The sequence below is a fragment of the Ischnura elegans genome, chromosome 5, assembly GCF_921293095.1.
Source record: "Ischnura elegans chromosome 5, ioIscEleg1.1, whole genome shotgun sequence".
Taxonomy (NCBI): domain Eukaryota; kingdom Metazoa; phylum Arthropoda; class Insecta; order Odonata; family Coenagrionidae; genus Ischnura; species Ischnura elegans.
The window spans coordinates 104,936,283-104,962,626 of record NC_060250.1 but is presented as its reverse complement, the minus strand read 5'-3'; the positions used below and the strand labels follow the sequence as shown (position 1 = coordinate 104,962,626).

The window sequence follows — 26,344 nt, the reverse complement described above, 5'->3', positions numbered from 1 at the left end:
TTTGCGTGCATGATTTTCACTCTCACTCAATTTTTTCCGCAATCTTAATTTAAAAAAAGAAAAATCGGAATTACTGCATTAATGCTAGGATACACTGGGCTTATTATTTCCGTTAGAATCCCCTTTGTAAAATGGAAGCGATCGCGAGCTAGCTGCATTCATGGGAGTACCGTGCGTCTGTTTTCCAAGGTTCGCAGTGCGCGACCACGCTCCGTGATCCAGCAGCAGTTGCAACCTGGGCAACATGTGCGATACGTGACTACATAGCGTGGTGCCTGACAATGTAGTTTCCAATGTCAAGCAGTGGTTTTGAAGCATTCGTGCCAACCACTTTTCTGTATCCGTGATCACACAGCCATGGATGTGTGGTTTTCGAAACCAGACCTTACATGGAGCATTAATAATACGAATACAACCATGTCATCGCCCCTAAAAAGATTGCGAACTGGCGAAGAAAGCTCTCATTGAGTCCGTGAAGCACTCTAAAATAACAGAATAACTGCATAAATAATAATATACGAGCATGCTGCGCCCGCTCCCAGCGGGCTTCCCCCGCTCTTTTCAATGCAGGTCCACAGAGGGATAGGCGCGTTTCTAATTTTAAAATGTAGAAAAAAAAGGCAGGGTCTTATGTACAAATTTAATTGGAATGTTCATGTACAAATTGAGGTCAGAGGACCTCTTTAAACACAACATTGGAAGTAATTACACTATCCTCTGTTAAACGCACATGATGACTCATACTTACATATCAACAGGAGACTTGAATGTGGAATCAGCTGCATTTTGATAAAAGTTATTTAAAGAATGCGAGATATTGTTGCAAACGAAAAAATGTATCAGCTTGTTGCCATTAACGTTAGGAATATTTAACGGTTTTTTTTGTTTTTTTTTTTTACTTATTTAAAAACCAATTTTAGGAAGCAATAGCAATATTTAGGAAGTAAGATATGCCGTCGCATGTTCTCTGATAATTTCTGTGCATTTTGGTACCTCATTTGTAGAGTTTGGTTGCGTATAAGTTGAGAAAAAGGTATCTATACAGTAGAAATAATATAGAAGATTGTTTGTTTTAGGTAAATTATGAACATTGCAAGACATTTAAGAGAAAGTTTGGGATTATCCATGTTTTCCTATTATTTGTGCTATCCCTCCCCATCATTAGCCCGGATAATCAGGAGTGTACTGTATTACTTGTAATTTACTCCTTATGGTGAAAGAGGAATCGTTACTTTCATTGTAATCGGTACTTGCTCATAATCGAAAATTACTTTAGTGATTTATCTAGGCCTACAGTTACCTTCGAATCCCTGACTACCTTAATTTGCTTGTTCAGGCTCAGCCACCCTTTGTTGTAGCCTACTTATGACGGGTAAAAAATATTACAACCCATGTGTTGTTACAAATATACTGTATTGCTATAGCAGTTATAATTGTATGCATCAGCAAGTGAAACTGCAACTTTAGCAATTTCTATGTCTCAATTACTCCTCATTTTTACTCCAATATTCAACAGTTGCCAGGTGGCCTCTAGAGTGGACAGTCTTGCAAGAAGTAATTGTCAATGTAACTGTAATTTAACTGATACATAACAATGACATGGTAATGGCATGGAGATGGAATGATGGCCGAAAAAACATGGAAAAATTTCACCTTGATTGGGAATCAAATCACGGACCTTCTACTTTCCCAGCTGATGCTCAGAGTACCATGCTATTGAGGCTACTCTTATCTCCAATGTTATCGTCAGTGGTTTTATGCGACCATGTTTCTAAATGCTTTAAGTTGATATAGGAACATGCCTGGACATATCCAGCTATGTCCATGCTTCAGGTTTCTTTTTCTATAATCATGCTAACCTACCTACTACTACTACATTGTGCTACTCTAAATATCCCCGGGTCATATTAAAAATGTGTAGTTTTCCCAGCTACTAATGAGCTTAGAGAATGTGCAATTTATTTACATATATTTTTTGTGTTTCATGTCTGCAATGGCTCCTATCTGTTAGGAACCTCTGTATAAATGCAAGGAGCTCTTTTGGTTGACACTTTTTGGCCACTATTTTTTCACAAGCTTTTTTACTTAGTATTTTTTTTGCTTTCTAAATGTTTGGGGTTTACTAATAGGCAGCAACCTGCCAAAGGATAAACACTCACAAACTACAAGTTGAAAGTGATTAATCCTCAAAAAGACAACCTTTTCCAGTGGACCAGAGTGAGAGAGTGAGTGTGCATAATTATATTTGACCTTTTTTTTTAATTTTTTTACAGTTTTGTATTTTGATGCATGCCTGGCTCAAATGATTATCAGTAGTTTGGTTTATTTCCTTACCTTTTCATTTTTGCAGTAGAAACCCAACAGACCTTCCCCTCTAGCCTTCCCTTTGGGATTAAAATCAATTCACCATGACTTAAAATTAATATTCGTTGATAGAGGCTAACGGACAAAATTTGTTTTTCTGAGCCCTTCCTTCCTCTATTGGTTTTGAGTAATACGATGCTATGCACACATGGCTGAAAATTTTTACTCTCTTTAGTTGTTGAGCTAGATTTAATGGGTAAATAGATGCCAACCATCAATACTTATCACAGCTACATACTTCTAAATCATTTCATTGTCCTTCATCTTGACTTACCAATCCTATCATGATTATTAAATATCAATGCCATAGTTTAGAATACATGGATTTCAACAACATAGGAACTAAATCTTGTATAAATAAAGGCAGTTTAGCTAAATTAGCAATAAATTCCCTCATTCAAAGGCCACATTATGCTAGCAACTAAAGAAAGAGAGAAATATTTTATACATGTGTTTCGAAATGTGTTGTCTTCATTTCATATTTCCCGATAATTTCCATAATAATGAATGGTAGGAGATCATTGCAATTATATGAATAATTTTTAATGAATTGCTGCCTGTAATCTGTTGGTGCCTTAGCCAAAGTATGTATAAATTATGGAATGCCCTGCCCTCACTTTCAAATTTCTTTTTCTTCTCCGCTTTCACGGGTTTCTATTCAATGGGATCAAGTGTGAGTTATGAGTACTTACTTTTTCTCCCTCCATAAGTTCAAATAGCACTGTCCATATCTGAATCCAAAGAAGTCAATCATATATCTTTTTAAGGTACCTAAAATTACGCTAAAGATGGGTACTTAGGAAATGTACCACATGGTGTCCTTTACAAAACCCATAGACAGAATAATATTACTTATTTCAAAACTTGAAAATAAAATTTTCCAAGTACAAATCCCAGTGATCGCACTTTTTTCAGGCCCAGCTTACATGGTAGCAAAGTATCTTCGACCCATATATCATCTATGTGCATTACTATGATGGATGATGGTGGTTACAGCAACAATTTGGGCTTTGAAAGAAGAGAATCTATTGAAAGTTGATCTTTACATGGCCGACATCCTTCTTTACTCCAATTTTTGCAGACATCTATTTCTGTCAACAGCATCAGTGAAACTTGCTGTTTATCCATATTAGGAGAACTAGGTACTGTACATTTCATCAATTACTATTACTATTGCGGATATATAAAACAACATCAAATAGTTTTAAGTAGAGCATCTTGAGTGCAAACTTATATGAAATCATTGTCAAAATATGGATAAAAATTTCACTTTAGAATGTTGAGAAAAGTGGAAGGGCCCTACTTGAGGCATTTATTTTTCATACATAGAGCATAATCTACTTAAGCAATGGCCAAGAAAAATATTGCTTTGCCAGATGACAATATTGCATTGCTGCACTGTAGGACATGACTCACTTGAGTTTTTTCTTTTTGCAAAATTAAGAGCATTTCCTCAGCACTCCATGGTTTATTCTTAATCACACATCATAACCCGTTTGAGTAGAATCCAACATATTATTTACGTACTGGTTGTTCCTTTTAACTTTCTAAACCGATTGAATAGATTCACAAAATTAGAAAGATTTACAGATTAAATTGATTCCATGAATATGAACCGCCCTAAGGCTGCATGGTACATAAACTCAAACAGTTTTATCCCAAGTAACTAACATCATCAGTACGTGTGAGTGGGATGTAAGTGAGATGGGCTAAACTTTTCATAACATTAATAAGGGTCCTATGAATATATGCATGTTCTATCAATTAAAATTACTAACTTGAGATTGCTATTTTCCAAAATATGGGTGAATCAATTGCAAGTTGAAGAGTTAAAAAAAATGTTGAGACCGGTTACTGAAAGGTTGAGGCATTGATGATGATCTTTACACTTATCATATACATATGTCACTGAACTACTCAGAGTTACTGCATATTTTGCCAATGACAGTTCTCATGAAATGGATCAATTTGACAGCTAATTTTGCAATCTTCCTTTGAAGAATTTAAGCTATAGAATGCTTCCCCAGCTTATGATGGATGTAGCTTGGTGAGGAATTTCTTTTATTTATTTTTCCAGATTGATGCGTTAGGGACATAACATGCAAAGCATTCTCAAGAAGTGATTGATGCTCAAGCATTTTTCTCGAAGATGATGTGATAACGTTGAAAATGCATGAATTTTGTTTTGGATTTGGTGATTAAAATTAGCTTTTTGAGAACCTAACATGAGTTATGGTGTCTCCAACATAAAATCAGCAAAGCAACAGGGAGACTAGAACTAAGGGTAAATGCATCAAAAATTATATTTATTATTTTTATCATGGGAATGAGAATTATGATATAAATGGAGGGAGAAAGAGGCAGAATGTTCAAAGAAGAAAGCGATTTGATTCACTTTGGCTAAATTTATGATGCATCAATAAATCTAGGCAAAATTTTCAGCCAAAGTCATTTTTATGTATCAGTTGCCTGTTCGAGGAGCATGAAAGAGTTGAACGAAATACCAAAAACACAATGGGAATTAATAAGAGAAAATTGATATCCATCTCCTGAAAAACATCTGAAAGATGGTCCTCATGAAATCAATAGAGAGAATAGTTTTTTAACAAGCCATCAAAATATTGGCAAAACCTCTATTAATTCATAATGTTTGATCCTGAAAAAATGTAGTCATCTGAAGACTACAATGCAGCAAAAACATAGAATATCAAGAGAGGCCACAGAAAAACAATTACACCACCTACTGAAATTCTGGTTCTGCTTTTCACTGAATCTAAATGGGGTCTACCCAAGACTTATCTTTATCTTTATTCATCCACGGCGAGGATTGGCCCTCGCGGATGTTGTATACAACACATTTATGAAAACATTCAGTACTTTCTTACAGTCTTAGTACTTTTGTGGTGTATATAAAATTTGGGTGATATCTATGCTGGTTGTTCTCTGCGTCAATCAATCAGCCACAGCCTGTGTTTTGATGGCAAACTTTGCCATCATCCTCAGGGCATCGAGTTTGGGGTTATAACATCTCAAAGGATATTGAGAGTACTTGGGAAGTATCAGATTGAGACAATTATTTTATTTAAGAACGCTGATTTGATACTTGGAGAAATTCTGTACATATAATAAAATCTTAAGTAATTTCTGTAATGGAAAAGCTTAGACAAAATATCCTTTTTACATTAGAATTGAATGCTGGTAACAATTACTAATCTCCAACTTACTAGAAACATAGAACTTTGTCACCCATACGGCTAGAAAGAATGTTTCACCCTTTGGCGCATGATTTAATGCTTAATCATTTCGAAATGGTGGAATTTGTTTTAACATGAGTAATCCAGAGCCAAAAATGAAATAAATTAAGTTATCCATCATATATTGAAAGAAGAAGTTATCCTCATGTTTTCCTTGGTGCATTATAAACTGTACCTCAAACACTTGGCACTAGTGGCTAATTTGGATCATCAATTGGAAATTTACGCAAGTGTATGAGTTTCCACATCTTAATAAATGCTCATTTTTCAATTCTATTCAGTCAAATATAGAAAGTCATTTTATGAATTTAATCTGCAGGTTATCAAAAGTTACTGATAATCTGTCTATATGTGCTGCAGATACTAAATTATTAACAGCAATAGTACTAAATCTTTAAATAATCTAAAAAGAACTGATTATATCCAATTTATGAGTTTGAAAAATAATTAATGCATGAAGCGATATAAGTATCAACTACCTTATCCATCAAAAATCAATAATTTCTTAATATTTTCATCAGATTAAAGAGGAAAATTAGATGTAACTAGCAACTAATTGATCTATGGCATGGAAAGTAGAGGAAATGGCAAACTGATTATACAGAATCTAGTAAATAATGATGGCTAAATAAAAGGTTACCAGCTGTGCATCAAAGGAAAGCTGTTTTAGTGGGAACATCAAGAGAACTATTCACACATAGAATTTCAAAATATAGCATGGAGATTTGTATCATTATTATGACAAAGGATCGTATGATCAAAATGTCACATTTCTATTACAGTGCACCTCATTGTTCTTTCAAAACATAGTGAATAAACTTGTTTGGACAGTCAATATGGTTTCAATGTAAATGACTACTGATTTCACACCTATTATTAATTACCAGCACTCCATTTTTATCCAGGGCTGCCCTGACGCATTATTAAAACTTTTTTTAAGCTCTTTCGTGGACTTAATTAGTAACTTGTCAAAGTAATTGGGTATTTTTATAGCCTTCAAAATATAGAGGCCCGCAGCTGAGAGTCCTCATCAGGGTAGACCTGTTCTACCCTCTAAGAGGAAAGGCTAAGTAATGTAAAAAATAAAAATTAGCACATGGGGAACCCTAATGGCATGTGAAAAACCTTATCACCGCTGACAATAAGACACTGACTTGTGAGATTCTTAGAGGAATCATGGCTTCACAGCCATAAGGGAAAGGATAAATATTTTTTTACACAATCAAATGAATAAACCTTTCTTCATGTTTTGGTAGGTTGAAGAAACCATACAACTACTTTTTCAGTAATGAAAATTGGTGGAGATGCTGTCCATCAGCTGAAATATAACAAAATATGTAGTCCATCTCCCTCTTAGATGTTAAAGAATCTGTATTCTCTAATTTTCATTTGTTCAACAGTTTTTGTTGCACAATTTAATGACACCACAGCTTGCAAATATTTCCTGTCTCTCCCTCTATATTGAAACACAGCCATGAATGATGGTACCTAATTCTTACTTCTGAAATAGCTGTAATTAGGTACATACCTTTATCACTCCATATTCATACTGAAGCTTCATAGGAAATAATTGGTGGTGAATCCGGCTGGCATCTATGGCTTCTTTTATTGTTTTGTTGAACCAAAGGTTGTGTATGGAAGCCTAAATGAAACGCCATTTGATTAAGTATTATAATAGTCAAAGTAGGTATCAGTGTTAGAGTACACACAATTATGCACTATGAAATTTCTTGATAATAAGCTTGAAAAATGAACAAATCTTCATATTGATTATTGATTTGTATAGGTGAAAACACTTGAGCAAGGAAAGATAAGAAGGATTGCTGCCCCCAACATAAAACTCTAAACTTTGCCAAAGGTCCTGACTCTCACAAACAAAAAATCCAGGGTTGGCTAGTTTTTCGATTCAAAGGAATAAAGGGATTAATTGCAATAAAAGTTGAACTCCTTTCTGAACATATACAAATACTAGTTTTCATTAAACTTATCTTATATAAATTACTTACCGTATCTCTCTGAATATAGTCCCCCTCTGAATAGAGCCCCCCCCCCCAATTTTGAGGATTCAGTTTCGGGAAAAGTTAAAAAAATGCATTTGAATATAGTCCCCTTTAATTTTACCACAGGCATTTTTGGAAAAAAAGGGGGGACTATATTCAGACACATACAGTATTTAAAAACATACAAGGGCCATTCTCTTTTCAATGTTCAATCAGATATACAATTCATTATTATGAAGAGAACCATACTTTTATTAATTTAATTGAGTAGCTTTTTTATTCAAATATCAGAAGTGATATTTGAAAGCCTCTCCAGTGAATACTGACAACTTTTCGAGAGCATTGGAAAGACAGGAAAAAAGTTGGGAATACTTCAAATCCTAACAGGAAATAAAAAGAAAGCTTTAATGGGGGGAAAATCTTAGAAGGATGGGTAGTGAGCTTCTTGAGTTTTATACCACACAAAACCTCCCACCATATTTCTGCAAAGTTTCATTTCTTAAGAGACATAATCTAAATTACAATATTAGAACTGTACAAGTAAACTGTAAATCAGAAAACCTTTCACTCTGAATAAAAAAATTCAAGATAAGCGACAAAAATTCTCAGCTCTGAAATTAGAGATGAAGATAACGTAAAATATTCATGAAAATCTTAAAAAATTCCCCCCAGCCATCCAAATCCCAATTGTATAGTGGCAGCAAGAGAGTTAGTAAATGTGAACAAATATTACACAGTAAATTATATCTATGTAATGCAATTAATCTTTGCTAATGTCAACCAGTAAAAAGCCTAAAATGTTACCAGCATGGTTGCAGTAGTTATTCTGCTCCCTCCAGCGGCACCAACAACAAGTCTCACATTCCCACTAGCATTGTCCACAAAAATAGCTGGGCACATTGATGAGAGAGGCCTTTTTCCTGGGTGTATGAAGTTTGCCGGTGATGGAGGGATCCCATAGATATTGGTGATATTCGGAGCAGAGAAGTCATCCATCTCATCGTTTAAAATTATTCCTGTGCTCTGAGAACGGATCATACCTCCAAATCTGAAAAGTAAAAGTGATTTATTATAATCATTTCCAAGCAATAAATTTGGATGTGAAACATAAAATTTCAACATATAATTTCAATCTGATTTTTTTTTCAAAACTTGAGCAAAAATTTAACATATTCTTTCTATTAAATTAAAATTTAAAATTGTTAGTATATTATTACAAGTTTATTCTAAGTTTAAATATATAATATTGTATTAAAATAACTAATAGTAAAATAAACTTACTATAATGGTGTTCTGATTTATACTTTCAAGAACCAATAACAATATAAATTGTTTACTACATATAATATAAGATTAATACAAGAAGAAAATAATTACAAGAGGTTTACAGTGGATGTCACTGAGACAGCATCGCCATCAGGTGAAAGTACTGATACGTGAGCAGTCCCATGATCATCTGGCTGGGATAAAACTGCACCATAATGTTCAGGATCCTGCCAAGTTCGATTGTCTGATAACAGCTGACGAATGGCAAGGGCATATTCTTTAGATGTCAAGTTTTTCACCAACTAAAAAGAAGAAAATATTTCATTAATATTTATCATTTTGATGGATAGGAGCATAGTTTGTGGGAGTTCCACTATAAGTACTGGGGGACTGATATTAGTCGCCAACATATACAATAAATGGAGGGCAGATATTCAGGCTACCTGTTTTTTCATCATATTAGTACATTTAGATGACAATACCATACATTATATCTAGCATAGTCACATATAGATGGCTATGCTAGATATTATGGCATATATGGATAATTGGAGTATATACCTTTTTACTAGAGATGGGTCGAATAGCAGATTTCTCGAATTCGAATATCGAATTCGAATATTAAATCATTGCTCGAATACCTCGAATTTCGAATACCTCGAATACTAAATGATGAATGCTGGAATGTTTGACTCGGTTGCCTAAGCAGCAGGCAACACAAGATTTTGGGGAGTAATTTTGATTTCCTTTAAATGATTCGAACAGGAATTTAGCTGCTTAATGAATATTTTAATTTTATGGAAACAATTGGGCATATAATTAATTCAACTAACATCGCTTTACCCCAGGCATTTTGCAAAATACAAGCTCTTTTCCACCGGATTTTCTTCGATTATTTTCAGTCCATCTTTGGGAGTTCTCACGAGATAAGAAGATGAATTGGAATTGCTATCAGGGAGAAACCAAATATTCTGAGAAAATATCCCTTTGTCTGGGACTGTAACAATAAAGATTTATAGCACCACTCATTAATTGTAACTTGATATATGCTTTCGGAAAAAAATACCGCATCAACTTCCGAGAAGCTCTGCTGCTCATATCGAGTTTCGCTAGAATGCTAAGTCTCCGTCGTATTTTGACATTTATTTCTTTGCGTAAAATGCTTAAATAAACTCAGAAATGCGTCGTGTTTGGTCTTATTCTTTTTGAAATTACGCGCACATTACTAATATTTCAATTCAATAAAGGTGTAACATCAATTGACGAAAGTTATTCTTAGACACCTTTTGTGCTAATAGATGACTCATGCAGCGGTTGACCTCCACAGAAATGGGGAACTTCGAAGCTGGTAGGAAAAAAAAGGTCAGTGGGGGAGAAAAGGGAGGGCCGGAAACACGTTTCTATTGTTCTCGTGTAACTTGGTATTTTATCGAAGCTAAGGTCTTCGTAATATGATCCCTGCGCGAGCTGTGACCTTTTTTTTATTTCGAAGTATGACGCAAAATTCAAAGTATTCGAGGCGGTACTTTTCGCATAACTATTCGAAACCTCGAATATCGAATACTTTCTAATATTCGAGGTATTCTAGTATTCGCGGATACTATTCGCACATCTCTACTTTTTACCCTAAAATGCTACTAAGAAAAAAGAGTGGATGGCTTACACAATTTCTATGGATTTTCATTTTTCATTACCTTACTCTCAATTTTTAGCCAAATCTCAGAAGATAAGACAGCACTACATGAGATAGTAAAATAGGATGGGTTGAAAAAATTGATTTTTTGTGTATCGAAATGTAATAATACTTACAAGTTGTACCTTTCCAGCTACTCAACAGAAAAATAATACAGAAAATTTTGCAGTGGATCTCTATTTTGTGAAAAGATCCTAAAGTTCAGAAAAAAATGACAAAAAGCAGTAGGTATATTCTCTATTTACCATCAAAACATACAGGTAGCAAACTATTGCTTTAAATAGCATCTTATAACTTCATTTTAGCTGTCTCTTCAAAGGAAAATTCCCAGCTCGCGCAAGGATCGCATTACGAAGACCCCTGCTTCGAAAAAAATATAGAGTTACGAGAACAATAAAAACGTGTTTCACGCCCTCCCCCCTTTTCTCACCCACTGACCTTTTTCTGGCTACCTGCTCGAAGTTCCCCATTTCTGGAGGTCAACTGCTGTGCGAGTACCGTGGGATACTTACATTGGCGCATTTCCCAAGATCTTCTCTCAGAGAATAAATATGTAGGAAAATTATAATTCAACAATAAATGCAAGAGTTCATATTATCACATTATACAGTAAAACCTCACCTTAACGAACTCCCGCTAAACGAAGAACTCCGTTCAACGAACAAATGCTATTGGTCCGGCCAATTGCCTATGTAAACACATTAGTGAAAAACCCCGATGAACGAACTCCTCTTTTACGAAAACTCCCGATCAAAGAAATGAAATTTCGGCGCGATCGAGTGAAATTCACCTCCCAATAACCAATTTTTCCGGTTAAATTTATATTTTCATATGAATAATTTAATATTTGTAGCGTTGGAGGGCAAATCAGAGACTTCCACTGAATAAGCCAATCAGAATCGTCATTATTAACCGTAACCATAGCCTTCCGTCGTGTGTTTCCGCCGACCCCAACTCGCGGCTCGCGGCGAATTGCGAAAAATGTTAATGCTGACTTTCGTAAATAACTCAATGTCCCAATATTTACACGCTCAAAGATAAGATATCTAGAGCTATGTACTTCGATCGCATTCTTTTGACGGTTGTTTAAGATACTTTACAGAATTACAACGCGTAAATTCCGAGAAGCATTTTTTTTCACTCGCCGCCATCTTGGATAACTTCTTTAAAATTTAACTAAATTACGGAAGATACAATGTGCGCGCTAGAAGATGAAAGCCAAAATTTGCATCTCTTAATTATCTTTAATATATGACTCAGTAGTTACTCTTGTTTCATTCACATTGTTTATTTCAACATCATCTAAAAAATAGTAGAAACTTTTGCATTTGACGCAATCTTGGATAAAAAATATTCGCACTTAAGACACGAAAGCCAACATTTCCCATTGATCTAGACGTTACTTGAATTGAGTGCTTTATACTAAAGGTCAGTCTTTGTCTGTCGGCGATTGTAGCGATGTCCTAACGTGATGTGAAGCGGTGTTGATTTTCTCCTGAGAAAAAGGTTTGCGACGGCCGTCAATTGTTGCATGAAGAAGACGACGACTGGGCCAATGGTGATGCCTCACCCCTGTGGTAGCAGCAAAAATCCATGAATGACAGCGGGATTAATTCAGCGGTGGTTGGCGGGAGTTGATGCACTCATGGGGAAAGTAGATTTCTTCCTCGATCGCTGCACGGGCCCAAACAGGACTAACAATAAGAAATGTGCGTGTTATTTTCTTCCCCCCAACTGCAATAGCTAAGTTGCGACCTCTCGACCGAGGGGTCATTTCTGCGGCAAAGCGACATTACCGTCGGATTTTAGTGGAGTTTTTGGTTTGTCGAATGGATGTAAGGGATCGGCGAAATTGAAGAGGACCATTTTGCAGGTAATGCAAGGGCTTTGCAAAGCTTGGAAGCGTGTCGCACCTGTCACCATATTTAGTTATTTTGCAAAAACCGGGTTTGCAGTCAACAGCATCATTATCGTGACTTATTTTACTTCAAGAACTCCTCCATGAGGCCTTCCAAGCTGTTTTCTTATCGGGAGTTGTCAATCCGGTTTGCAGTCAACTGCGACCACGCGATGGAGAGTGATGACGAAAGCCGTGAATCCTGGCAGGGTCTCTCAAAAGTCATGAATATTGAAGGGTCGTTTGATGAGTTCACTAGAATAGACTCAAATTTCGTAATCCGCGAAGCCAGCGAACTGAGGGTTGCAGAATATAATTTCTAGAAAAATCATTTTTCAAAATCGTGACGTATTTTACTTCGAGAACTCCTGCATAGGGCCTTTCAAGATGTTTTCTTATCGGCAGTTGTCTATCCGGAATGCGATGGAAATGATGCTAGTACAATGAATTATTTAAGAAGCCCGCGACCGCAAATATTGCTATGGAGTATTCTGGATTCGACTACTATAAAGAAATGCTGCCACCCACTGAGCTTTAATGGGTCGACGAAAGTCGCACTCGCGCCGTTATGGTAGAGCGATCTTAATTTCATGATGAAGCTATAATTGGCGCTGTTACTTTAACTTTATATTAGTAATGGTCAAATCTATCGAATTCTTAATTTTTCAGTGTAAACTTCGCGAATACATGTACTCTATTTCAAATATTGAGAATAAAGGGATGGCCTCGCACTCACCGCTACGTTGCATACATTTTTGAAAACCGATGAAAAAGCACGCGAAGTGATTGAATAATACGAACTGAGGCTTCTTAAATGTGGTCTATTGCCCGCGATTTGCATTGCAGCTGAAGAAATAAGCACTGTTTTGAAGTATGCGAAGGGAGAATGAAGATAACGCATGCAGACTTGCTTCAATTTCCGAGCCCCTAGAATGATGCAACGTGCGCATCACCTCCGGGGAACGAACTCCCGATCAACGAAACGGCAAAATTTCGGTCCCTTGAGTTTCGTTTAAGAGAGGTTTTACTGTATCGAGATTTTAAAAACTTTAGTGAAAAATCAGTCTAAAATTGGAATTAAAGCAGAACAAGTTCTCAAACTTTTTAAAACCCTATCCACAGAAAAGAATATGGTCACTCAAAATCAAAGGAGTGTTGAAGAAAGGAGAGGAGAAGCTACACACACATTGTGAATTGGGAATGGAACACACGTATTGGGAATAAACACACTATACGGTAATGCACACAGCGGTATTAAAATGTGTTTTCAGGTACAAGCTACCTATAAGCTTGAATATGAAAAAAGTGTCTCAACTATACAGGAGCGCAGCTAGGAATTAAGGCAGGGGAGGCTTAGGTGCAACTAATACCAGGGTGTGTGGGGGTATGGAATACCCACCAGGATAAGCGGTAGGTGCGAGATTAATAAATTGCGGAATTTTAAGATAAATGGTTCAAAATGGTGAGTTTTACGGCTTTCTGAGGGATATTTTATTAATCCTTACACTATTCCATTAGTAATATCAATCCAATTAAGTAAAATGGATTAAACTTAAAATTTCCCTGAGCTCTGGGGGGTGGTTTATCCCCAAAACCCCCCCCTCGCTGTGCCACTGCAACTATACACTAACCTCGGTGACATCTGTGTAGGCAGGGTCTCCTAACTCAGTTCTTCTTCCATACATGTACTTGAAAGTTTCAACAATTCTCTGGTATGATGTCACCTCATCCTCTGCTGGCAATATACCATCCAAGATATTCATTCCAAAAGCAACCAACACACCCGATCCTGGAGGAGGGCCGGTGATTAAAGTAACATTCCCCGTCTTGAGCTTCACTTCAATGGGAGTATCCCAATTGGGCCTGATGAAAAATCAAACGTCATTAAATTCTTGTAGACTTACTTAAATACATGTATTTCAATTTTAGATCTGTCTTTACACACACACCAAAAAAGTGGATGCCAGATCCAAATTAACCCTTTCGTTACTAAAGACGAAAATAACCGGCAGGACGTTTCTTGACCCAAGAGATGAAAGCCGATAATTTTCATCAGAGATTTTCCTATGCAGACGAACAAATGCCAAAAACGTACATTTCCTTGCTCTCCTCCTTCTATGATGGTCACGGGTCTGCAAAGTCTTAGGTATTTTCGGGACCCAATACAGCGGGACTAAGCCCGTACCCTCAAGTTCCGAGAACAGGTACCCGGACTCCTCATATTACCCCTCTTTGTAGTAAGGGTCATACAGTTGTTCATTCAGTCAGTTTCAAAACTAAATATTTGTTCTTTTCTCAAAAAATATTAATACATAATTGGATTCTTTGTCCTTTGAGCAGCATTTACAACTTTTAAACAAAATTCTATCATAAACATTAACTCTCAATAAAATTATATCTCAATATCAGTATAAGCATGGAAATTGTTGATGCATTAAATCCATTAATATTGATGGTAGAGATTCCGATACCTCCACTGCATAAACGTTCAACGATAGCCCACCGAATCAAATCCGCTCATCTAGATAGCCCAAATAGTACTAGACGAGCAGATTTGATTCAGTGGGCGATTGTTGAGCATTTATGCAGAGGAGGTATCGAATCGTTCAAAATTTGACAATTCTCAGAATAAAATGATGAATTCAATTCAAAGTCTGCAATTTACATGCAAGCAACAATTATCCAAATAGCTAATTCATATAAACAAAGCATGAGTTGACCCCAAACCAATGCCACTGATAGGGTTTTAAACTCAGAAAGGAGGCAGCCCCTGCCCCTACTACCCTTGGAGTCTGAGATAATGTGGATTCCCTACTAGGAAGGGTCAAAAAAGGTTGATGCTGAGAGTGTGTGATTATCCATGAGACCCTTCTTAACCCTTTCGCTGCTGTTCAATCTCTGGAAACCTTCTCCTCACATGCGGCGAAAATGTTAAAATGCGTTTCCTTGGCCCATGGAGCAGGTACTTCCAGGATGGGTGTGGTACACCCTCCGAAGGGTCACTAATCCCCGACCCTATCCTCGACAAACTCACCCTCGCAGGACCGTCTCATCGGCCCTACCAGCGGGGGCCCTACCTCCCGAAAAATGACCGCTCTGACTGCATTTTGAAAATCAACCAATCAATCCGATCATCACAATATGATTGTTCTCATCGCTCTCCTGCCAATCAAGCAATCAAGTACGTCTTTGAACCGTGTCTCTGCGATAAAAAATAACGATTTTGTTAACTTTGCAACAAAACGTGGCTGCGGACCACCGGAAAACGGCCATTATAACAAAGTTAACAAAATCATTATTTTTCATCGCAGAAACACGGTTCAAAGACGTACTTGATTGCTTGATTGGCAGGAGTGCGATGAAAACAATCATTTTTTGATGATCGGATTTATTGATTGATTTTCACATTTCGCATGCTTCGGCGAAAGTGCTGAACGCATGGCAGGGAGGAAGAAAAAGTACGTCCACCGCAGTCTACCGTGCGGACGTACTAGGTACGTCCACAGCAGTGAAAGGGTTAATGAATGTCCTGCAAAAATGCTGTGTAGAGATTCTATTTCCTATAGGATTTACACAATTCCTATAGTATTTCTTAAAACCCTATAGGAAATCAATGGGGCATTTTCAATAGGGTATACTAAAGTTGAAGCGAAGAATGCCTTTAAAATTATGCTAGCCAAAATTAGGTGTCAAAGTCAACAGTTACTCAACATCTACAATAAAATGTCCAGGAAATACAATAATCATGATATGTTGTACATATCATCACAGGAAACACAACTTTTTTTAATGATTAAAGCAAAATAAAAAAATAAGATGAACACATATATATGGTTCCTTTATACATAATACATATTGTTCAGGAATACATTGTAGAATATTTCACATAGCTGAGGAGATACATAATCCAGCTTGAAAGAAAATTAATTCCCCAGGTGGTGCCACTCCGTAATTTCTTTGGTGGTGCCACTTCGTAATTTTCCATTCCCCCCCTCCCTCCCCTATCCCAACGACCTCCTTACCCCCACCCCCACAAAACTTGACCCACCCCATTATTGGCCCCATACCTCACCCAACCCCTGACGTTTGACCGATTAAATCAACCTTTTCAAGTTATCCATCAACGAACATTACTAGTCTCAATATTCCAATCTTTTTGAGCATTCTCCTTTGAGGAGGCCTGCTAGGCAGGAGAAACACCTGGTGCCCACCAAAGAGTACGGCCCTGGGGAATTAATTTTCTTTCAACTGTTTAACGGCCGTAGATCGTTCAATCACTTATAGTCCAGCTTAAAATGCCCATAGCTTTAATTAAGAAAACAACTAGCCATTGTGGGAAGTAGATAAATACCAATACTGTAACTGGATTTTATAGATAGGTGAACTGCAGGCTAAACCAGAGAAAGGGGTGCAAACCCAAGCTGTTAACTTACTTGTAGTTGGCCATATCTTCCAGAGTTATTATCCCTCCAAAGCTCTGTATATCATCAACAAACTTCTTTGCAAGAGAGCCATTATAGAGAGCATCACCACCCTCTTCTGCAATAATCTCAAGGGTGTCAGCCAAGGCAAGGCGCTTTATTCTATCACCATCTTCCCAGGTGTGGTTAGTTGCAGGGTTAATCAGAATTTCTCTGAGGACAGATGAAAACACTGTAAATATCACTGAAAATTGTTATAAATAAAAATTCCAATAAATTCTTAAAAATCATGGAAAAATAAAAGTAAAAAAGGTTGCTAAGAGGTACTGAACAAGAAATAAAGCTATGCTCAGGCCAAGAATGCTAATACACAACTTTTCCTCAAAACTGGGACTCATGAAAGTCTCACATAAGTTCATTCAGGTCAAGTAATCTATTTCTTTTACATAGACACCCAACATATTGGTACCTTCCTTCAACAACCTGAGCAGCCTCTTCTTAGTCAATTAATGACTTTCACAAAGCATTCATTCTTCCACAGGATTGATAACTAAACTTGAATTTTCTGAAGTTACCAAAGAGATGGTCAAATTTGTAATCATGGGGGTATTAATAGATATAGGTATATCTTCCACTGGCTAGGAAGCCAGAAATTGATCATTATGCCTCATTTCATAATTACCTATATGATATGCATGGATCTTATAAGTAGGAGAGAGTAGCCATGGGCAACATGTAAATTATTGGTAAATGCTGGTGCAATTAGGCTCTTTTAATAAATTAATATGGCATAACTTGAATCATCATGACCAAAAGAAATGACTGAAGTACTCCACATCTCAAACATCAGATTGCACATCATTCATGTAATCAAAGTTTTAAATTTCAAGCATGCCCATACGGGCATAGGAAAAAATCTCCACTCAGTGCCTCTAAAGCCAGTACAGGCAAACAAATACAAATGGGTTGGAGTGAAATCCATCAATGAAAAACCATTGGCCATTAAAATCCAGAGGTTAAAGGACTTTTGAGTTTGCATGACTGTTGATACGCAGTTCTATCTTACTTGCTACTGTCTACTTAAGAAAGAAATTTGTGCTTTCCTCAATCAATAAGAATGCCAAGTTGAGTTATGCTCCTTGAAGCCATTGTAAACCATCAGGAAGTTTATTTTTGTTTATCTCCCTCAAAATGAACTCACGATAGATCAAGAGTCCAGTAAAAAATATTTTTTTTCATAGCTAAAAAAATGAAAGCACAAAAAAGTATAAATAAACTGGAAAAATATACGCCCCTTTGGGTTTCAGGATTAGAAATTAAAAATTTTCTTAATGAGCTCAGTCAATCAATAAATATTACCTCAATGAGGGGCTTTCTTTGATGGCTTTTTCTTTCATTCGAAGGAAACGGGCAATGTAAGCATTCACAGGAGATCCTTTGCGGCATAATTCCACGGTGGGCATTACCAATTCTCTCCATGGAAGGCGACCGAACCTTTTATGAGCTTCCCAGTACCCTCTTAGCTCTCCAGGGACAGCTATTGCAAGTCCTCCTGTAATCAAAGATGAAATAATATGGCACATGTCAGAACAAGGATGAACCATACTTAACCTCCTCGGTTTCTTCATGGTATGGGTGTCTAGGTTTACTGATACCAGATGAGTAGGTTTATTGAAGGAGTTTATTAGGTAGCTGATTGATACCTGATGCCATGCCAGGGCTACTGAGTTTTATCATTACATACATACATATGTATATGTATTTACAGCACACATAGGCAAATTTAGGGCGAAGGGGCCCAGACGCTTAAAAAATAGAAAAGATTTTTAATACAGTTATCATTACATTTGTTCTCTTTTGTGTATTACAGAGCCTCAATCTAAGCCTTGAACCCAAGTCAAGAAGACAGATTTGCTGGTCACTGGTCATTTGCTAGTCAGTGCTTGAAAATAAGCATCGCCAAAGTGGGAAAGGGGCTTGCAAATTTTCCTTATTATAAATGCAACTTATTAATATTTTCATGTAAATAACTTTCACATTAAAATAAATAGAATATTTTGTACAGTGATTCTTTTATACTGTTATCAATCTCAAATGTGAGAAGACTGCTTGCCTGTCAGACCCTTGTGACCCCCCAGAAAAAAAATCCTGGATCAGGCCTTGACATCATAAATATTCCTTGCTGTTGATGGGAAAGAAAACAAATTGCTAAAGCAGCATCAAAAGGCTTACTTTCAACACATTCACTGTAGAGGGCACTAATTGGAATGATGGTGCTCCAGAAGTTACAAATGCTGATTAACGTTCTTTTATTGGACATTGATTTTGATCTGCAGTAAATGTGTTAATCTATTGCCCCAACATCTAACACAGTAAGCAAAAGTGTATCACATCCCAATATGGGACCGAACTAAGTGCATAAGAAAAAATAAAAATTCAATTTCAAAGCTTACTTTAGGTATCACAAGGTGTGAATGTAAGTTAAATCTAATTAAATTCAGCAAATATCATACCAACTTGAGCAAGTGACTCATTCCCATGGTACATGTTCTTATCAGCAGCAGCTGGTGCTGTTTCTCGAGCATCCAGCACAAAAGCTTTGTTGCTCTTTTTCTCATAAATAGTCATCAGAAACCCTCCACCTAGACCCATGCTCTGAAGGCATGTGACACCTTCACAAAATAAGGCAGCAACAGTTGCATCAATAGCTGAGCCATTCTTCAGCAGTATATTCCTGAGGAAAGTATTGGAAACCATATCTTAGCTGCTCTGTGGGAAAAAAATTATATCATAACTTCAACATTATTTTTCCTTGGCCTATCTTTCTCATGGTAGGCTTCCTAGGCCAGACCACAATATTATCATAATGATCAGACAAGGTTTGGGTTAGCAAGACAAGGAGTCAAGAAGGATAAGCCTTACGGATGGGATAAAGAGAAGTTGGACTTATACCCAGATAGGAGTGACATAGGACAGGAAGGCTCTTAACCCGTTTACTGCCAGTAGTGTGAAATATTGGCCTTTACTGGATGGAGAAAACTGCCACAGTCCAATTTTTAGGCCCAACTCCTCGCAATAGTAATATTAAAATTTTTACTTTGTCTTTGTGAAATTAAATTTAACAACTATGTAGCAGTAGCATAGCCAGGATTTTGAAATTGGGGGTTTACCAGAGATTTGGGGGCCTTTCTGGGGTGTATTGAAAACATCCGAGGGCAAAGGGAGCCCAGGGATCCTCCCCCACAATTTTTGGGAGTTATGATGTTGAAAACATGATTTTTAGGACTCAATAACAGTAATTTTGCAGTGCTTTAAAAGGCCCAAGGGGGTATTGTAACTCGGAAACCCTGCCTTCTCCCCTCCCCTTCTCCCTCCCCCAAGCCCCTCTTCCCTCGAGGCTATGACACTGCTATGCAGTGTCTTTTCTAGAGTCTTGGTCGAGGAAAATACTCTTAATTCGGAGTAAAGCTGACATAGTAGTTCCAAAAAAAAGTGGTTGATAAGTTCATTACATATTAATATTAAATTCAACCCCAATTATTCTTCCATGACAACCTATAAGTCAAAAACATATCTTCAGCATTGGGAAAAAATATATATGTATTAAATAAAGTTAAGGACTAGAAATAATTATAAAATCTGACATAATACAAACTGGCTTAACACAGCCTAGGAAATCATTGCACATTCCACTCAAAATGGGCTGGCAGTAAAAGAGCTATTGAGAAGCTTTGGAAAAGCTTATGTATATTCTTCTGAATTCTAAAATGGAGGGGATTACATTTAAAAAATGCATATATAGGGTACCTTGGAGAACCTTAACCCTTCACTGCATTTTGTATCATATATGATACACAGTTATTTCTGAGGGGCACAATTCTTCCTCTCTAATGCATGGTGTATTAGATATGATACACCCTGTTATTGTACGATGTGGTTCTCAAAGCAGTCAGTAGGTGCCAAAAGTGATCAGCTCCTGATTATGTTGAAGGAAGTCTACTCCTCACATGAGAAAGGAGTGAGGTGATTTACCCTAGTGACATCTAACATGAAATTAGTAAAGGTACGGGCACCAATGAGAAGTTTTCAGTAAGTATTATGTGAAATGAAAACCTTTTGTGGATAATTGCCAAATCTGTGATACAGATGCATTTCATGCAAAAGTTGCCCATAACCAAAATGTATTATATGTCAGTGGTGCAGCTAGGATTTAAGGCTGGGGAGGTTTCAGGCGCAAGTAATAATGAGGGGCTTGGGGGTATTGCATACCCGCCAGGGTAAGCGGGAGGTGCGGAGGTCTTCCCCCAGAAAAATTTAAGATAAATGGTTCATAATGGTGATTTTTACGGCCTTCTGAGGTATATTTTATTAATCCTCACACTATTCTATAAGCAATATTAATCTAATTAAGTAAAATAGATTTAACTTAAAAATTTCTGTTAGCTCTGGGGGGGGTTTTATCCCCCAAATCCCCCCCTTGCTGCGCCACTGTCATATGTGATACATATTAAAACATTTCCTTAAAAATAAAAAAAAGGTATTAAAATGTAGCAATAAAATCATTTCTGGATATATTTTATAAATGAATTTTTTATGGCATGTATTTAGAAATTCATGCAGTTATAAGGTTTAATGGGAAAAAGAGCACTTCGGTCTTAGCCAGTGGCATAGCCAGGAATTTTGTTCTGGGGGGTCCAAAACCAGGGGAGGGAATTTTTTTAAAACAGGGTACTATAAGTAGAGGGTTTTAAACTAATTTGGACACTTTTCATTGTTGAAAATACTAAATTTTTCAGATAAATCTTTTGTAAATTCATGATTTTTCAATATTTGGTTTTCTTTTGTGATGCAAAGTCAGTGTGCTTTTATATTTTGGGGGGGGTTTCGACCCCCCGGACACCCCTCCTGGCTACGCCACTGGTTTTAGCTGTCATAAAAGATAGACCACTCATTCATCAGAAAACTTCCTGTGATCACAGAGAGAGATTGTTATACTTACTTTCCTATCTCAGCACATGGCTCGCCATTTGTTGCTACAGCTGCCTTGGAGTATTTTCCCAGAATAGATCCTGATGGAGGTAGGGGAGATGTGGGGTCATCTATATCTTTTAAATCTCGAGCACCTTTGTCCGAATCCTCGGGGGCTTGAAAAGTCACACCTAACACAATTCCAATTATTATAATGGAGGAGACTATCGAGACTCCGAATATTAATATCTTCCTCCTCCTCGGTGTCATCATTCTGCAGGACGAAGAAAAAAGACACATTTAGTAGTTTACCCTATTTTGAACACGAATCATGCAATTAAAATGCCAAATATGGCACAGGTTTTTAGTAATGTGATATACTTTTTAACTGCCAAGTAGCAGTGGAGAAAATCACAAAAATGGCTGTGAGAAAAAAATCACCAGCAATACATTAGAATTGCTAATTTTTTTCCTTTGAAATTTTTTGCCCATTAGCAAAGAAAGAACATCTTAAGAGTATGCATCTATAATTTCACGCGATCCCACTATATCTTTATAGAACCACAGTGAAGAAGTGTCAAGCAAGATAGTTGCAGCAAATATTGACTCCATAAAGGTAAAAAATGCAGCAATATGACAATTATGTTACTAAATAATAGATGTTCCATTCAGTTGGTATCAGTAAAATATGTGTAATTGCATTAAATTATAACTGAGACCAAAAGGAGGAAGAGGTGGGAGGATTCGAGTATGTGTCGAATGTGCATTCCAGTCAAATGGGGTCGAATTGACAATATAGGATACCATACTCATGAATTAATACAAAGCAGGCTGTAAAATCGAATCTCACTCTGATGCAGGTAAGATCAAGGATTCCCACTAGAATTCGACCCATGATCTTGCTCCCATCCTCAGCCATTGCTGTGAGCAATCAACTCTGGTTGGTTTCGTTTGCTTTATTACTAAAAAAAAGAAGAGTCCCACTTCCACATGACTAGAAGGCCAAAAGCGAGTGCCAAAGGATTTTTGATCATGGGGTCCAAATCCCCCGCCCCCGAAATATCTGAGAGATATATGTTCTAAAGAACTTACCCTTCCCAATGACCCCTACCCCACACCGAAAAGTTAACTGTTGTAGTCTTGACTAGGCGGTCCCTATTTCCCCATTTACTAATCCATGTGAATAGGTTCTGAGTAATATGACAACGCTTTACTTCTGCTATGAACTTAAACTTCAGTGCTCCCCTCTACCACTCGGAAATTAAGTACTACGGTATCTGTGTGTAAGTAGTTGGAAATGGATGGTCTGTAATAGGTTAAGAGTATGACATTTGAATAGGGCCTTTTCCTATATTGATCAAGTCCTTTCTCCTTCGAGTAAAAGCGACAGCATATTCAGCTGATTGACGAAGAGGTGATAATTATTCCAGTTCCGCGAACGATTTTTTCAGATTATTTGCGCTGGTTATGACAAGCAACCAGGCGGAAAATAACACGCCATGCCCAAGGTGATAGAAACTATTTATCACCTTGCGCCATGCCTTATTTGACTGATGGGTCTGATTGCTTTAGGGAATGGAGCTGGAGGTTATAGGGAATATTTTAGAAATTCCCGAATTAGTAGGAGAATGGGCGATGATCCAAGACTAGGCGATGTACACAGACCCAAAGAGCAAACAAACGCATAAACTATAAAAGTGGTAAATGTTAGGTCTCATGTACCTCCCTACAGGATTCTGTCCGGGTACCTTTCCTCAGGAACAAAAAGCAAACATTTATACTTCGACGCACGTAAAGACATAATTTCTGAATAGCGTCCTGGATTTCGCTCTCTTTCGAACTCTTTGGCCATGGGTATTTGCAGAGGCTCTCCTCGCACAAACGTGTTCGAGTAAGCAATTACATCGTATTTTACAGAGCAATCGGTCAAGGAATTTGCATGCGAACAAAAAAAAGATGCGAAAAATTCAATCGGAATATTCGCACGAGTTTTGAGGCGCAGAGGCTCCAAGGATTGCGTAATGTGTTGCGGAATTTTGAAAAAAAAAACTCATATTTATCAATAAATGCTTAATCTAAAAATTGCAAGGTTATATACATAAAAAGATAAGAACACGCGGCTTTCTCGGCATGAATAAAACAAGTTTTCTTAAAAGTATTACAAGAACAAGCATTTTTAGTGAAAATTATACGCCAGAAATAAGAAATAGTGAGTAGGTACATATTTCAGTGAATAAATAGTATTCCTTGAAAAAAAGTTCCTATTCTCTGTGAATGCATTATTTGATATTAAAGCGGTTCCTACCCCGCTCCGATAACTGTAGGAACGTTGAATATTTTCGATGGAATCGACGCCGATAAGAAAGGGAAAGTCAAAAAATAATGAATGCTTACGTTGGACGGGAGGTGCGGAAGATAATTTTAAAACATTACCTTTCGTGAAGGACAAGGCTTCAAATCGCAAAAAAATAAATCGTTCAGTAGCGCTGGTGGATAAACCAAATGTAAACAAATTAAGAGATAACTGCAAAAATAGGAAAAGGGTAAAAAATAAAATTTATGATACGAGAAATACAATAACAACTCAAAATACTCGCATCGAGGGGGCGAATCATAGAATGAATGATAAAGTAGTTTTCTAAACAAATCACTACCTTGAGGAAAAGAAACAAGAAGCCTATGTGAGTTCTCACAGTTAATCAGACTAGATGTAGGCAAAACGTAATGAAAAATGTTACCCCAAGCGAGTGCTAATGAGATTAAATAATGAGTAGAGAGAGAGAGAGTTCGAAGAACTAGAACAGAATTTAAAGAAAATATGAATTACGAGTTTTGGGAAATGATTACCATTTGGGGAAAAAATAAAAATTCATGCAAATATGGTGCGCAACACTTTACCGATACGGTAAATTTACCAGGCAGTCACGCCACCGAAAACTATTTTACAAACGCGTAACACTCGTGGAAACGTAAGAATTCTTGTCACCACTGGAAAGAAAACTCAACACTGCATATATTCAACTATTAAATAAAAAAGATCTCACCTAACACCGTTAGGAAAATGGCTGGGTTTGCATGTGGGTTCAGGGTATTGCGTACCTTGTAACAAACTACCACAACCGATCAAATTCTAAAATGAGCGTGAGGTTACGTACGGAAAGCTAGGTAGCATTCTGGAGGCCTTTTCCCCGACGGTGTGTCACTTATTCACCGACTCCTTATGGTGCAGGTGCCGAATCGCGGCCACCGCGGTAAAAGCTTCCTCCTGATTCGACCTCACCGGCGAAACTAACAGCGATTGGACACGAGCGTCGCCTTTTCCTATAGGGAAAGAGCGTGCCGATAGAATTTTTGCGGAGGTTCAAACGGGTGTCGCAATTCACACCGAACCGTTGGAGAGAGCAGCGGCCTCCAGCGACTGTGCGGAGATTCCAACGGGAGAGTCCTCTCTCCGTCACAACAATGCGCCTGACCCACAGAAGAGGAGGACAAGGGCAGAGCACACGTTATGACCGCCTCGTAAAACCCTGATCATTCCAGCTGCTCATTAGCGAGGTGGAATGGAGATCAACGCTGCGACACAAAATGCGTGAGTGTTCGCCTTATTACTTGCCCAACCTGATTATACTTTGCTAACAGATCGGTGAAAAATTTTACATTTTCCCGGCATATAGATAGATGAAAAAATTCTCGGGTTTCCCACCGGGTGTGGTATTGAATAGTGATGCAATAGAAGTAAAAGAAAAACCGATAGCAAGTGCCATTCTCCTGTACATCTCCAGCATCGGCAACAAGATAGCCAGGATACTCCGAAAACAAAATATAGAGACAATCCACATACCTGCCAACAAGATTAAAGCCTGCATCGGGGCACCGAAAGATATCTTGGGCCTCTAAACCTCGGGAGTGTACAGCGTGCCATATGAGTGTTGTCACGTTTACGTTGGGAAAACTCACCGCACAATCGAAAAACGTCTGACGGAGCATGAAAGATGCATTCGACTTTTTTATCCATTGAAGTAGGCGGTAGCGGAGCATTGCTTGGACCTCGGTCATAGGATGGACTTCAAAAGGACGAAGGTTTTGAGCCGCACTAGAGACTATTGGGATCGAATTGTGAAGGAGACGATTGAAATTAGCCTGAAGAAGACGAAAATAAACAGAGATAAAGACTTCCAACCAAGCAGTGCCGGGAATGCCATAATTAATCGCTACATCCGTACACAACAATAAGGGCAACCAAGGATATGAATAAACAAATAAATAAGTACCATAAAGAGTAAACCCCAGAAGACGATGGCAGACTTAGCCATTGAGACGTTGGGAGAATTAACCCAACACCACACCCGGTGAGAAACCCGAGAAAATTTTCATCAATCTATACGCCGGAAAAACCTAAAATTTTACATCGCACGCCTCTACGGGGAGGAAATGCATCGCGACATTCGTCGACTCGAACAGCTCCGGATGGATAGAGCCAA

General features: G+C 37.5%; 1 protein-coding gene and 1 long non-coding RNA gene across 6 annotated transcripts in view; one reads left to right on the top strand and one right to left on the bottom strand.

Moving 5' to 3' along the window:
* The window catches only part of LOC124159371 (scoloptoxin SSD14-like), a 90,455-nt gene that overhangs the window by 953 nt on the left and 63,158 nt on the right, over positions 1 to 26,344 (bottom strand). For 3 of the 5 annotated variants that reach the window (XM_046535142.1, XM_046535143.1, XM_046535145.1), the window contains 8 exons: positions 21,895 to 22,137; positions 19,409 to 19,629; positions 18,255 to 18,447; positions 16,908 to 17,108; positions 14,106 to 14,337; positions 8,996 to 9,186; positions 8,423 to 8,666; positions 7,147 to 7,260 (listed from right to left, as the gene is read on the bottom strand). In XM_046535142.1, the coding sequence (XP_046391098.1) occupies positions 7,147 to 7,260; positions 8,423 to 8,666; positions 8,996 to 9,186; positions 14,106 to 14,337; positions 16,908 to 17,108; positions 18,255 to 18,447; positions 19,409 to 19,629; positions 21,895 to 22,137 (1,639 nt within the window). Of the gene's footprint in view, positions 1 to 7,146; positions 7,261 to 8,422; positions 8,667 to 8,995; positions 9,187 to 14,105; positions 14,338 to 16,907; positions 17,109 to 18,254; positions 18,448 to 19,408; positions 19,630 to 21,894; positions 22,138 to 25,018; positions 25,152 to 25,704; positions 26,051 to 26,344 lie in introns of those variants that run through there. The other 2 variants (XM_046535141.1, XM_046535144.1) reach the window with 2 other exon arrangements.
* Positions 1,128 to 18,963, top strand: LOC124159375. The gene is made up of 2 exons (XR_006864956.1): positions 1,128 to 3,506; positions 18,766 to 18,963. It is a non-coding gene; the product is annotated as an uncharacterized LOC124159375 (long non-coding RNA).